The following is a 14,644-nucleotide window of genomic DNA, read 5'->3' as shown; positions in this document are numbered from 1 at the left end:
CGTATTTTTCTTCCAAAAAAAGCAGTCGACAAAAATTTTGCTTTTTTGTTACTGTATTACTTACAGCTTCAACTACTAGACAATAGCAAAGAATAGAATTTTTTTCAGAAAAATAAAAATGAATGTTTATTAAAATTTATTTGTAAGGACTCTTTTCTTACTTTTGAAGAAAAAAATTTGCTGTATTTTGATGAATGACGCTAAACCATTCCTTAATGCCAGATAAAGTTATATGTCCTGTTGGACCATTTATCGCAGCATTAAATGGAACGGTATCAACCAATCGTTTAGCCATATCCAATTGTGCAGGATCTTTAAGAAAACCTGCAAATAGAGGTGATGTATAAATGTCTGATGGCTGACTTAATCCATACATTTCCAAAAGCTTTTTGACAAGATCTTTGGTTAGTTTCTGGTCCCATTCGACGTCCTCTTTGAGCATGTTAGCAAGATCGTCGATACGAGCATTTGTTGCATCGCTATTAAACAATTTAGAGTTAAGATCTTGAAGTGTTTGCTTAAACTTTTGATTGAACTCAGGCACACGCATCATTTGATTAACCAATGGCTTATTACCCCATCCAGGGAATTTGGTGTAGTCACCAGATAACATATTTGAGATATTCTTAACAGTATTGCCAAGACATAAATCGAGATCAGCAGCGATATATGTATATTGATCACTGCTAAGATTTTGATAAAGATAAAAGTTGTTTGAAGTTGCTATATAGCCATCACCATAGCCTCCCAAGATTTCAATTGCCATTCTAAAAAAAAGTTCATAAGCATGTTTGTCTATAAAACAACCACTGTCACTTACGATCGAACAACAGAATCCATATTGAACTTTTTGTTCCATTCGTTAACAGCATCTGAGCTATTCGTAGGTGCTTCAGCAATAAATTTAGTCAAGTCCATCAAGGGCTTATAATTATCTTTTTCACCACCAGTGGCTTCTTCCTTGATTTTGTATTGCCCATCGGCATATGCCGTAATATTTTCATTGTAAGAAAGGTCAGAAGTGTGATTATTAGCACCAGCTAACTTGGCTTGATAAAGATATCCATGTTTATAGGATGAGTCTCCATCTGCAAACACATTAGAAAGCCAAGGATCCTTGAAGGTGTCAAGGATACCAAATAAACCAAGCTCTTGATCGTTCATGAAAACACGCACAAAGGAAAACTCGGATGAAATTAAGCCAGCTGATTTGAGGATGTCGTAACCTAATTGTTCACGAATATAAGAAGGATCAAGACTTAAAGAGCGAAGTTTAAGATCTTTATAGCCATACAATCTATCCTTCTTGTGTAGCTTGAGGTTGTACGATAACTTGGGCACCATTTTAGCACTGTTACCGGATAAAGAGATTTTTACTTTTTCAAACTGGAAAGCATCATGAAGTGAGAGGTAGGAAACAGTAGTCTTGGCAGATATATCTGCAGTGGTGTTGCCTTTCATTTGGTCTAATTCTGTTTGATTTCCGATGATGTGAATTGTAGGGATCTCGTTGTCTCTGTGCAAATCAGACTTGATGCGATGAATAGAACTTAAAGGAGGGTAGACCTGTGGTAACTGGGCATTGTTATGTGTGTTCCAGGTACGGTTGAAGAACTCGTGAGGTGTGCTTTGGTTGACAGGCTGACGTTCAAATGATTCTGCAAGCGTACTGTTATCACTGGCATACACCTTTGCATAATGATAGCCTGATTTAGCAGAAGGAGCCTTTCCAGAGAAAAGGATTGGGAATGTCTTGTTGGCCTCTAAAGGATAACTGATACTGTCCACTATGACAACCATTGACTTGAAGATAGTTTGATTTAAAAGAGCAATAGCATTGTAGCTTATCATAGAACCTTGATCTGATTGTGCATTAGTAACAGCCGCAAACAGCAGCCCTATAATGATTAACAGAAATCGATTAGAGCATGTTAAATCATAAAGTGACTTGAAACATTACATGTTGCTAATATGTGTTTCAAAAATAGCATTTTTTCTTTTGAAAAGACAAAGATATAAAACAAAAAAAAGTTGTGCCTTTTATAATTGTTCATATATTTATAGTTTGTATTTGTAGCTAAAAAGTAGGGCTGATGGAGTTTACAGTTGTAAACAGCTCTTCATTTCGGTGCAATCGGCCCACTCTATCATTGGATTTGAGTTGTTATATTTAAGCTGGGATTGATTTCTCATCTGACACGATGTAAAATATTTTTAGTAAGCCTGATCAATTGGTTGACGTTGTATTACATGCTTATATAAACTAAAATTCTACTATTGTTCTAATGCCTGTTATAATTATGGCTGTTGCTTGCTCTACTGGGTATTTGATACTCTTCAATGAGTAAAATCGGTACCTTTTTCTGAATATTTATTTATAGTTTATCGCCTTTTAAAAAGCAAAGAGTGAAAAAAGAACAAAGCGAGTGATATATCCAATCAAGTCACATCAATAAATTTGAGTTTTGTCTCCGTATAAGAAAAAAGAGACATATCCAACCATGACTTTTTGCACTAATTTTTGAGTAAGTTCAACAATACATTGGGTAACTTTGTCATTGATAAGGAACTGATGTCTTTTAATTTAATTTTCTATTTTCGACCAAATTTGTAAATAAAGAGGAACGAAGGGTAGCAGTAACCATGTTTCCCAACTAATACGAGATTTTGCTGGATTACATACAGACGTATTTTGCGTGATGATATAGTATCTATTCATTTTGTGTCTATTAAGGGGAATCTAGTAATCAACCAAAGACAATGTCCAATTTTAACTCAAATTTACAAATCACAAATATAAACAACACTAATCGGAAAGTTTTTATCAGCAGTCCTATACGTTTAAAAAACAATACTTTTATTTGATGACTTATATGAGCACGCGGTGTCTCAGGACACCATAATTGCCCAAGCCATATCAAATGGCACGTGAAAGAAGCTAAAAAATCCCTTATGGGAGCAAGGGCAAAAAAAAGAAAAGGACAGAGGGGAGTAAGAAGTAACTTGTGAATAAATCACTGTTTGGAAATGGATCACAAGAAAGGAAGTCATACCATAAGATAAAAGTAGAACTCAAGTCTGTTTGACTGGAAAGAGCTCATTAAGTACAACGCTAGCTATAATGTCTTTGTCAACGAAAAAGCGAACAACAGCGCGCTGAACAGGGCCTTTGAGGCGACGAATAGCACGAATTACGCGTTGAGTGAAGACGCTCCATGCGGCACATTCCTTTTCATCTTGATCGAAGTCGTCGTAGTAAGGGTTTCGAAGGTTGTTTGGATCCATAGGATCGTAATCATCATGTATGAGGATTTCAAGTTTTTCTAATTGAGAGCGGACTTCAGCTTCATAGTCGTTATGGAGGAGGAGGGCAACAAGATGACGGTCTGGGTAGTGAATGTCTAGGACACGATTGCTGTTGATATGCAATCGTCGAAGTAAGGAACGTATTTGGCGAATGGGAAGGCGGCGTTGTATAGGGAGATAAAGGTATTTAAACCCTTGATTGGTGGAAGGGGGACTGAAAGTGCGAGCAGCAGCCGTTTGGCTGGGAAGTGGTGGAGCGTATTTAGATTTGGAAGCTTTTTGGAGGGGACTAAATTCAAGCTCTGGAGGTGGGGAACGTTTGGTAAGTGGTTTAAGTTGCAGTGACGAAGGGGAAGCAGGTGGACGGGGAACGGTAGCCAGCAGTCCTATACACCATATTCCTAGAAATATGTGGTATGGACTTCTTCATAAAAAATTACCCACACGATCCAACTTGCATAGAATTATCCCAATAAATGTAGAAGACCAATATTATCAGTTGTGCAAATTATCAGAAAAAGAGTATCACATGCCTACTTGCATCCAAAAACAAGACTTATAGAAAGCAATTTTCAAGAAATAGCTGTCAAACCATAAAGATCCCAATTGAAGCTCAATATTCTATGATTTATCTACACCTAGACTGTCCAAGTATTATATCTTATACTAACATGACAAGCTTACAGTACTTGATTTTTTTTGCTACAATCATCCGGTTCATATGGAAAGCTCACTAGCAACAATTCTTTGAGCAGACTCCTGTCTTGGATGGGCTTGTCATCAGTCAAATCCAGAAAGCCCTAATGAAACTATCTGCTTACAATTCTTTATGCTAACGTTTTTGTATTTTTGTAAATCAGTGTTTCATACACTTGTATTACTTTTAATCCTTATACTCTTTGATGAGTTTTAATAAACATTAAATTTTCATCCATAACAACATCTCATTTTATACAAGTTGAAGTCAGCTTCATCAATAAATTTACATTGTTTGATTATTTCTTAGCTTGCTTTAATAAAGATTGTGCTTCTCTGCTACATGCTTATAGATAGTTGTCTTTGATATTCTTAAATCACTAAATGATATATACAGGTTCTCAAGCATATCATTACTTATTGCAGTAGGTTTGCTATCAAATGAGCAATATTGAACTTTAATTTGAGACATCAAATATTATCTTTAGTTTGAAGCTCATTTCGTTCCTCTTTGATAGTCGTATCTTTCTTGCATCTTTCGTCTATATAGCATGCAGTTGTCCTTGCGATATAACATGGATTAAAAACTTTTTTAATAGAAATGCCTTTATCAATCATGCTATCTAAAATCATTCTATTAGAGAGTTTTCATGCCTCTTGCATGAGCTTCGTTTCTTATTATCTTCTTCATCCTTTATTACAGTTTATTTTGGCTTTTTGCTATTGTCTTTATTAATATCCAAATAGAGATTTCAGAAATTATTGCAGTTGCATTTATTAAACTACTAAAAGAAAGCAATTACAAATCTTATCACAGAGTCTTTGAGTTCTGAAATATAATCCTCTATTATGTCTTTGTCTTAAATATCCAATACTCATATATGACTTTTTGATATGTTAATAACTAATTTGAAAAAAGTATGAAGCAAAAGTATTATAAAAAGTACAAACTTGAGAACAAATTTGGTACTAAATCTTTGTGGAGTTGCTCTAAATAAGAAAACTGAAAGCACAACACAAAGCTTCCAAGAAATGGTATTTCAGAGGTTAAAACATCCCATTTAATGTTAATAAAAATTCCGAGAACAATATTCCTTTTTATTCCTAAACAAACAATGTAAATGTTTATAAAAGGAAATATATATTAGTAATAATATCAAATATACAGCTTATAAAGTATATATAAGTTTAAGGCAATTCAAAATATAAAGAGTATAAGGTACGTGAAAGAAAAATATATTGCAAGGCTAATTGATGGATTCTTTTTTCAAATTCAAAGCAAACAAATCAATTGACCCATTAGTAAATATATCAATGCGCTCTTATTTTAAAAACAGCATTTATGAAATATTGCAGTCAGTCATTTCAAAAGTGAGGGGGAAAAAAAGAACTGAAATTGTTGCATTTTACTTTGTGATAGCCGATTAGAACATTCTAATCATATTACCCTTTTCCCTTATGTTTGCTTATTTTTATAAAATAAATAGATGAAGTAAATAAACTAGTATCAACTGATAGTTATATTTTTTTGACTTTATAAATTCAATTTGTATGAAATTTAATGCAAGTGATGATGCGAACTTTGTAATACATCCTCATTTGGTCCATTTTTTCGAGCTTGAGTACATGGTTTGTCAATTTTAGAATAAGCAATGCTTTCAATTCATAACAACAGACACTTTACAGCCTCTATCAAAATCCATAGCACACTTTTTGCAATACCATTTTCTCATTTTGTATAAATTCTATTCTTTTTTCTTTTACAAGGGGGAAATGCTTCCTTTGCATATGATAAACAATAGCCAAGCATTTATAATTCCTTAGGGACCCCGTCATAAAGACAGGTGATAAAGCTGTGCCAAGACTAGAAGTATGATGCAACCCAAATTTTCCACTTTCTTGTTCCTGTCAGCTATGTATTATTAGCTGATGTTTCACAGCTTCAAATAATAACTTTATATTCATTAAAATATTTAATTGGGTAATAAAGCAAGTGTTATATGCACACCGGTTGGATTAACCTATTCTGTTCGATAAATATCAAAATGCACGAATAAGCTTAAGCATCGGTAGTGTTCAAAAAGAAATATTAATTTTTTAGGCTGAAAATGTCCAAATAAAGATAAAATATGAAAAAAAAAGATTGACAAAAAAAGGGGGGAGGTTTAAATCAAGGTAAAGAAGTATAAAACCAGTTGTTTTTCACAGGAGATATTGCATTGAATTGTATAAAGTTTATTTCAAGATAAAACACTTTTTATTCCTTTTCTTTACAAAGTCAAATAAAGATGACTACATCCACTATTTCTCGTACCTGGCGCCGTATCACTATTCAAATACAATATCTATCAAGAAAACATCCACATTGGTGTAGATCTTCTCATGGTAAAACCGTCACATTTTACACAGTTGATTCTATTTTCTATACACATTCAGCGGCAGAATACGATCGTACACCTTCTCAAAGGATATTTACCATTGATGATGATGACTGCTCATCTTGTAGCGATGAATAATTCAAAAGAATTATGTCCCATTCATTTATTGTAAAATTGGTATCTTTTGAGAAAGAAAAGAAGTTAAATGACACTACCCAATGTACAGACATTTATTTGGTAGGCTTTACTTTTGTTTTATATTGCATAATATATTGATTGTATTATGATGTTAATAAAAAATATTTTCTGTTTCTATACAAAGAGAAAAAAAAATTATTGTGATTTTTGATTTTAGCTTAAGATTTTATTGCTTGTTAGAGATATCTTCAGAAAAACAGCCTATACTCTATAATCTACCCTTAAAGTTAAAATAGTAATAAAAATGGAAACTTGTTAGCATTTCTACCATTTATCTTCTAAGTAAAGCTTCTCAATGCAATTCCTATCTTTTTTTTTTTTTTTTTTTTTTTTTTTTTTTTTTTTTTTTTAGTAAAGGGATTTCAGGTTCACTAATTATTTCTAAATTACTATTAGTAAAAGATTCTCAATAAGTTATAGTCCCAAAAAAAATGATTGACATTAAAGCATTAAAATTCTTGTTTGAAGTTTTGCAAACCATTATTTATAAAACAGAATGTCATGTAATGTTAAAATACCTTTGTATCACTAGATTAAATGGGTTACCGTGTGCTCGGATCCATTTTTCAAATATTCTTCAAACAAAAAATGGTGCGGTATATTATTCTAATCCGAATTTTGTTTATCTTATGCTAATTGTATTCATAAACTGAATATAGATCGCCTTTTTTTTCCAATTGTTATCATTACTATTATTTCTTTAACATCAAGTTTGCTTCATATATCTTCAGGTAATCTCAAGAGCAAGAGGTAAATGAAGGTTTATAGAAGAGCATGTATTAAGTGTTCTTACTTATTCCATGCATCATAGTGTCAATAATTACATTAAAGTGCATTTCATAAATAGAACAATAAAAATAATATGTCAAGAATAATAGTGAAGGAGTAATAGAAGCAGACGAGAAAGATAAAAGGTGCTAAAGAGAACAGACAGGAAGACGTATATGTATTTAAATCATTTCTTTATATAAGATTTAATTGCGAGATAAAAAAGCTATGCAATAGAAGGTTTGTTTGAACTGTGGCTAAGACTCAAGCGCTACAAATGGTTCATTTATTTACACGATCTAATCCCGCTTTCACTGCATCTATCAAATATTTGTTTCATGAATGAAGGCAGTATTGATATTCTCTGACTGACTAAACGTATAAGCATGAATTTTGTACAAAAAAAAGAATGCAAGCAAAAACCAGCAAATTTTTATAATTTGTTGCAATTGAAAAAAATCAGCAACAAGGCCATTTTTAGCACATTTTGATATGTTATAATAAATAAAAGATGTGATACACGCTGCGTTAATGTTTATAAATCCTTTCTTTTTATTGTCAAATATGAAAAACAATCAATTACTATTATCGTTCTATGTTTCTGTTACTTCATTGAGGTATGGTCTTCTAAATAACAAAGCTGAATAAAGGTAGACCATCAGATATAGCAACCTTATTTTATAGGTTTGTTGATCAAGTAAATCAATGGATGAATAAAAATTAAGCAATCCTATTGCTTAGTGAAGACATTACAAAGTATTTATGTACAAATGTGTGCACTCTACATGTTAAAAGCAGTCAAAGCCAAAAAAAAAGAAAAAAAAAAAAGGAAATGTAAGTCATAAGGATTGTTCTATATTTAAGTGCAAAATTTGTGGGTTGATACATAACTAAGCGATTGCAATGAAGCTTAGATGAATGCTCATATGAAGAGCATAAAAGGTTTATATCCGTCTGGGATAATTTGCCAGAAAAGTGAAATGCTTTGCTTTACAACCGTATTATCCACTTTTTATTTGACTAAATATTTTATACTTACTTCAACTTGTAGCTTTCACTATGCAGTGTATTGTTTAATTTAAGCAATTGGGTACTGAAAGCATACTAATATGTAAGAGCATCTCAGTTTACCTTAGAAAATATGATTAAAGATATATTCATAATAAAAAAAAAAATTAAATGGGCATGCATACACCTAATCGCCCGAATCAGACCAAAGGAAATAATAATAAAAATAATAAAAATGGAATCAAGGACTAAACAAAGGAAAAATGAAAATGAATGCGTAAGGAGGAAAAGATGTATCATGGATGTTTATTTGAGTTTTAAGGCAACTAATCGCAGAGTCATTTTCCGTGAAAAATCAGATAGAACAGGGGCAATTTTTAATTATGTTGGGCGTCAAGTTCAGGGAAGATCTAACATACAGTGGATCAACGACCAAACCAGGGGAAGACAGAATGAAAGGAACGAGGCTGCGGATGGATGGTAATTTCAAAAGGAAAGACAAGAAATCTTTAATAGTAAGTACTATTTAATCAATTGTGCATATCAAGGCCCTAAGTAACGTGTTTCTTGGTAAGCGAATGGCTTGCTGCCAAGCAGTCAACCAAATTTTTGATCTATACACCTACTACACTCAGCCCGGGACATGGGAATCCAGAGGGCGAAGTTTTAGTGTTACAGTGGTACGACAAAGGGACGCCAATTTCGAATGGGATGTCAAACTTCTTTGTAAAGAATTACCTTGCAGGAAGTTATAGTTAAGAACCTTGAACGAAGAAAAGCTAATGATACCATTTAACTGAAAATATATTTTTCAGAGTACAGTCTTTGATAACTTGTGTCGTTGGTATTGACCAGGGCCTCGTTGATATAGTTGGAACATTCAGGATTTTTCGTTTAAAATCTTGATTGGTTGTCTGAGATTTCTCGATTTGGCTGCTTTATATCAAATAGCCAATTAAAATCTCAAGCAGCTAGCCATTTAAAAAAATTCCATGCTTGTAATAATTCCTAAAAATGAAACCAGATAATTGAAGCTCCATTTTCTTTTTCATGCAGATAATAGCTATCAACTTGTAAAGCTATATAATGAAAATTAGAACTTAAATCTGTAAAAATATTGTTAGTTAAGGACTGATTAGAGAACAAGAGGCGCCATATTAAATGGCCGATCTAGGTATCTGCTGATTCAGAAAAATCGACTCAGGCAAAACATCTCCTTCTTATTTACGCACCCCTCCTTTTCCCGTTATCAGAAAAAAAAAAAAAAAAAAAATAGAATACAAAGTAGAAAACATAAGCATTTTTTTTTTTTGTAACTTATAATCCTTTTTTATTCAGTTATTCTAAAATGGCACACGGACCGATGTTTGGAATGAAAGTAACCGGTAATACAAAAAGCATAATTCAATTGTGTCATTCTAAGATGAGCTTTTTAGGTGGAGACAATGATCGCACAAGAGTTCATGAAGAAGCAGCAAAAGATGGCAGAACAGGAGAAGACATTACGTTTAAATATACGACGTATAAAGTAGCTGGTAACGGCTCTTTTGGCGTAGTATATCAAGCAAAAGTCGTTGGAACTGGTGAAAGTGTTGCTATAAAGAAGGTGTTTCAAGATAGACGCTTCAAGGTAAGAAAGAAAAAAAAAAAAAAAAAAAAAAAAAAAAAAAAAAAAAAAAGCAAAAGCGGACAGCTGAAGCCAACTAAAGAAGAACAAATGTCTAGAATCGTGAATTACAAATTATGCGCTGTGTTTGGCATCCTAACGTCGTTGCTTTAAAAGCATTCTTTTATAGCCATGACGAAGTGAAGGTTCATAACAGCTTTGAAAACTTTACTATCTTGTTAGCTAACTAGCTTTTTAGAAAGACGATTTGTACCTTAACTTAGTGCTGGAGTATATACCAGAGACCTTATACCGAACTTCTCGTAACTATGCTAAAGCTAGACAACCTGTTCCCATGTTATACGTAAAGCTTTACACATATCAACTAATGCGTGCTCTTGCTTTTATTCATTCGATCGGAATATGCCATCGAGATATCAAGCCTCAAAACCTATTAATTGATCCAAGTACGGGCGTACTCAAATTGTGTGATTTTGGAAGGTAAAAGAAGAGCAGGAAGGGAGAGAAGAGAAGAGTTGTAAAGTAAAAAAAAAAAAAAAAAATGCTGATATGTTTTATTCTATAGTGCAAAAGCTCTTCATGCAGGAGAACCCAATGTATCTTATATCTGTTCTCGTTATTACAGAGCACCTGAACTTATTTTTGGTGCTACAAATTACACCTGTAGTATTGATGTTTGGTCTGCTGGTTGCGTGATGGCAGAACTCATGCTTTGTCAACCCTTATTCCCAGGAGAAAGTGCTATTGATCAATTGGTAGAAATTATTAAAGTGTTGGGTACTCCCACCAAGGAGCAGTTGTTAGCCATGAATCCATCTTACACAGAGCATCGATTCCCTCAAATCAAACCTCACCCTTTTTCCAGAGTATTCCGCTCACGTACACCAGATGAAGCCATCAGTTTTATTTCAAAAACTCTGCAATACGAACCTCTTAAACGCCTTACAGCGTTCCAATCATTGTCTGATCCATTCTTTGATGAGCTCCGAGAACCCAATAAAAAAATGTTGAATGGAAAGGATTTACCTAATTTATTCAACTTCACTCGTCATGGTAAGGCTCAAAAAACATGTAAAAGCACTGTATGCTCATTCCTTAAATGTATAGAGTTGTCGATACAACCTGCATTGATTCGCAAAATAGTCCCACCTCATGCGGAATCCATATTATTAGCAAATGGTATTGATGTTCATAATTTTGTTCCTATCACACCAGAAGAAATGAAAAGTGTTGATGTACCTCGCTAGATACTATATATAAATATATACATATACACATCCTCCTTCCCTTCATAATAAATCTATTCCTCTCTGCGATCATACAGAAATTGACAATTTTTGTTGCATGAGTTTATTTAATCTGCTTCCGACTTTTTCAAAACTTGTTTATAAATTCTGCTCCCTTAGTTCCAATACTTTCATACTCTATTAATATCTTCTCATTGATTTAATAGCCATTCCTAAAGAAATATTATCTCACTTTTTATATGTTTGATTTGCTATTACATAACTAGGAAGAAAGAAGGAGACCAGTTTTCTTGTTGATGTATATACACTAGAAGAAGGCGAAAAAAGGTAGTTTTCGTAGATTGATAACAACAGCAGCGGTAGGCGGCAATGGATCAGAAGCTATTTCATCATTTTCAGCGAGAAGATCATTCAGATTATTAAGGGCATCATTTATATCATTTCTAATAGATGTATCAATGAAAGATCACTATATTGTCGAATTGTTATGCAAGTAAACTGAATGATTTGGGATCACTAAACTCAATATTCAATGACTTCTTGATCTTTTCTACAGCTATATCATTAAAACATTCAGTAATGTTCACGACAAGATCGATATCCTTATCTAACTTGCAAAATTACGGAGATATGGTTTCTTGTGCTTTTTAAATTGTTTCATAGTAATTTTATATACGATAATATAGGCCTTTGGTTTAGTATTCTTGATAAATTATTCGCTCAAGCTTTTCAATCAATCGTTCAGCTTTGAGTAAGGTTCAACGATCTCCTTTCGGGAAAATTCTTTTGAACACGAGTAGGTTTAGTTGAATGCGTATTGGAAATGGGAGACATTACGAAAATAAAACTTTGCCAGTTTCTTTAGTTCAGATAGGACAGCATCGTTATATTCATTTTTTGTTGTTTATCAAGCATATAAAAAAGAAAGAAGCTAAAAGAGGTGAGCCTGATAACAAAGGACACCCTCCTTCAAGATATACTATTGTCTGCTTTGTTAAAAGAAAGGAAGGTGGTGAGTATTAAAGGCTGGGAAATGAGCAGTAATTTAAGAATGACTTAGTTTAAAATAGTAAAGCAATTTGTTCCGAACGTCACAGTTTGTTTTCTTTTTTTTTCTTTTTACATGTCAAAGTCGACTGATCCATCAAAGAACTCAATTAGTTCAGCTATATTTGGTCTTCAGGATACACTGCGTAACATTCAGCAGCATTGGACACATCTTCAAAAAGATTCTGACACAAAACAACCTAATGGCAAATGGAAAAAAAAGATATGTATTAATTTACCTGCTAACTTATACAAACGCGTTTTGTAGAATTTCACGCACTTGGTCCAGTGAATCTTGACAAAGCAAGGGATGAATTTTCTCAACAAATCAATTCTATTCGAAACATTTGTTCACAATTTGAGACTGAAGTGCTGGGTGATGTAATGAAGATGGGTGTTGGGGCTGATCCTGCTTTTCGAAAGCACTTTACCCACTTAAAGGTATTACTAAAACATTATTCGAAAGCGTTTTATATAGAAGATTCTTTTTTTTTTATTAGGAACAAGCAGCATTAGAAAGTACAGTAATTCGCTTAAAAGAAATATTAATCAGCTCGAAAGAACAGTTGGAATTGCCACTTAAAGAAAAGGAGGAATCAAAGTCAAAGATAGAAATACAAAAGCTTGAAAAGCTAGCACAATCTATGGGGTAGATATGCTGTTCTGAGACTTTGTTAGGAACCTGCCTTAATGAACATTTGTACATAGATTAATCACCTTTGTTGATTCTTCAAAAATGTTTGAATCAGATTCACCCACAAGTACAATCACTTTAGGTGGCACTTTGATTGTCATTGATGTAAATGCGCTTGATATCCTTTATAGTAGGCTCTGTAATATACTTATACCTACTTTATTAGATTGACATTGATGATAAGGGGAAAGTGCAAAAGACAAAAGTAACTTATGTATCAGAATCAATGCAAAGTGATCAGGATGACAGAGTAGATAAAATATTAACAGAAAATCTTCAATTGCGCAAATTTGATTTATTCAAGAGGAATCTGTGGAGCTTAGCATTATTGGATCAGTTGAATATCAAATACAAGCCTTTAGATTTCTTTTCCATTACGAAGAATTTATTACAAGACTTGAAGGCAGTTTGCTTAATCGAATCGTAAAATTATTTTCCTTCCTCATAAATATCAAACTAATAAGGTATTTATTAGAGAAATAGAATTTGACTTTTCATCAATCTTGACTGAAGGCCACGGTATACCTTGCTTGCACTTGAGTTATCCCGGTATTTCAATCGCTTATTGGCTGGATAAGCCAACTATAGCCAGTACAGACTGGAATCAAGTTAAGCAATTACTTCAACAAAATGAAAATCATGATGTTTTATTAAGAGCATCGAAAATATTAATCTCATTTGAAGATTCTACTCAACTCATGCATTATTTACCTTTATCACGACCCAATTATCTATTAGCATTTGATGAAACAGAGGATTCGATCAAAGAAGGAGTGGACGGAGAACACTTTAAGGTTGTATACGAAAATAGCTATCCCAAATTTATGTCACCCATGCGATACGTAAAGCCATTACCAACCATTCCAGATTCAGTACCTGTACCTGTTCGATTTGTAGCAACTGTAGAGCCCCCTATAGCAATGGCAGATGAGTTGTGCCAAACATTGATGAATGTAATAGGATTATTAAATACAGAAGCAATGGAGCAATACGCAATAAAGAACACAAGTCAATGTCCATCACTGGAGGAAATATTAGTTCCCAATATTATGTTAACAAAGCAATATGTAAAGAAACTTTTATATGCACAAATTTGTCAGTAATTAATATAAAGTATCTTTTAAATAGTCATGCGATAAACAAGTATATAAATGGATGTCCTCATCAAGCACAAGTGCAAAAATGGTTTCTAGAATTCCATTCCAGCATCCTGTACAAATTTATAATATTCTTCAGGTAAATCAACAAAAGAAGAAAAAGAGAAATGATATGCTGACTGTATTTTTTTTTTAAAAAAAAAAGTGCTTAAGACAGCAAGAGATGTTTAATACATTATTTAAAAGTATATTTAATGAGGCTCACTCAGAAGACAGATCGGCAGCCAATGTTTCAGTATCTTTGAAGGACATATTAGCCGGTACAAAAGAACAGGAAAATGAAAAGTTGTGATGCTGAATATGTAATTTATAGAAAATGAAAAGGACAACTATCTGATACTTGAAGTTGCTACAATGGATGCGCCTTATTCTATACATATGACATTGGCCCCTCCACAGGGTTCATCATTTGTTATGGTGCCATTGTCTATCGATATCCCTACAGACGATCCTACTAAACCTATTGTCCGCTTGCATTCTTCACCTATTCATAAATGGAATATGAACGTGTTCAATCA

The 14,644-nt window shown here is 33.2% G+C and overlaps 5 protein-coding genes across 5 annotated transcripts; 3 read left to right on the top strand and 2 right to left on the bottom strand.

The window, feature by feature from the left end:
• Positions 1 to 157: 157 nt before the first annotated feature.
• On the bottom strand, positions 158 to 1,991 carry RO3G_00104 (uncharacterized protein; the record flags this gene model as incomplete). Its single annotated transcript, XM_067654695.1, has 3 exons — positions 158 to 767; positions 821 to 1,898; positions 1,961 to 1,991. 3 exons carry the CDS (start codon positions 1,989 to 1,991, stop codon positions 158 to 160), a joined length of 1,719 nt encoding a protein of 572 aa, XP_067510796.1.
• Positions 1,992 to 3,072: 1,081 nt separating this feature from the next.
• On the bottom strand, positions 3,073 to 3,766 carry RO3G_00103 (uncharacterized protein; the record flags this gene model as incomplete). Its single annotated transcript, XM_067654694.1, has 2 exons — positions 3,073 to 3,595; positions 3,747 to 3,766. The coding sequence occupies 2 exons, from the start codon at positions 3,764 to 3,766 to the stop codon at positions 3,073 to 3,075; spliced, it is 543 nt and encodes a 180-aa protein (XP_067510795.1).
• A 2,524-nt stretch (positions 3,767 to 6,290) lies between these two features.
• On the top strand, positions 6,291 to 6,518 carry RO3G_00102 (uncharacterized protein; the record flags this gene model as incomplete). Its single annotated transcript, XM_067654693.1, has 2 exons — positions 6,291 to 6,387; positions 6,439 to 6,518. 2 exons carry the CDS (start codon positions 6,291 to 6,293, stop codon positions 6,516 to 6,518), a joined length of 177 nt encoding a protein of 58 aa, XP_067510794.1.
• A 3,259-nt stretch (positions 6,519 to 9,777) lies between these two features.
• Positions 9,778 to 11,228, top strand: RO3G_00101 (uncharacterized protein; the record flags this gene model as incomplete). Its single annotated transcript, XM_067654692.1, has 5 exons — positions 9,778 to 9,984; positions 10,080 to 10,166; positions 10,220 to 10,461; positions 10,547 to 11,052; positions 11,155 to 11,228. The coding sequence occupies 5 exons, from the start codon at positions 9,778 to 9,780 to the stop codon at positions 11,226 to 11,228; spliced, it is 1,116 nt and encodes a 371-aa protein (XP_067510793.1).
• A 1,123-nt stretch (positions 11,229 to 12,351) lies between these two features.
• Positions 12,352 to 14,072, top strand: RO3G_00100 (uncharacterized protein; the record flags this gene model as incomplete). The annotated part of the gene is made up of 6 exons (XM_067654691.1): positions 12,352 to 12,421; positions 12,544 to 12,716; positions 12,776 to 12,924; positions 12,984 to 13,074; positions 13,136 to 13,392; positions 13,445 to 14,072. The coding sequence occupies 6 exons, from the start codon at positions 12,352 to 12,354 to the stop codon at positions 14,070 to 14,072; spliced, it is 1,368 nt and encodes a 455-aa protein (XP_067510792.1).
• Positions 14,073 to 14,644: the final 572 nt, after the last annotated feature.

This window comes from Rhizopus delemar, genomic scaffold (genome assembly GCF_000149305.1).
Source record: "Rhizopus delemar RA 99-880 supercont3.1 genomic scaffold, whole genome shotgun sequence".
In the NCBI taxonomy this organism is placed as follows: domain Eukaryota; kingdom Fungi; phylum Mucoromycota; class Mucoromycetes; order Mucorales; family Rhizopodaceae; genus Rhizopus; species Rhizopus delemar.
The sequence above is the reverse complement of the archived record's forward strand: the minus strand, read 5'-3'. Positions and strand labels throughout refer to the sequence as shown.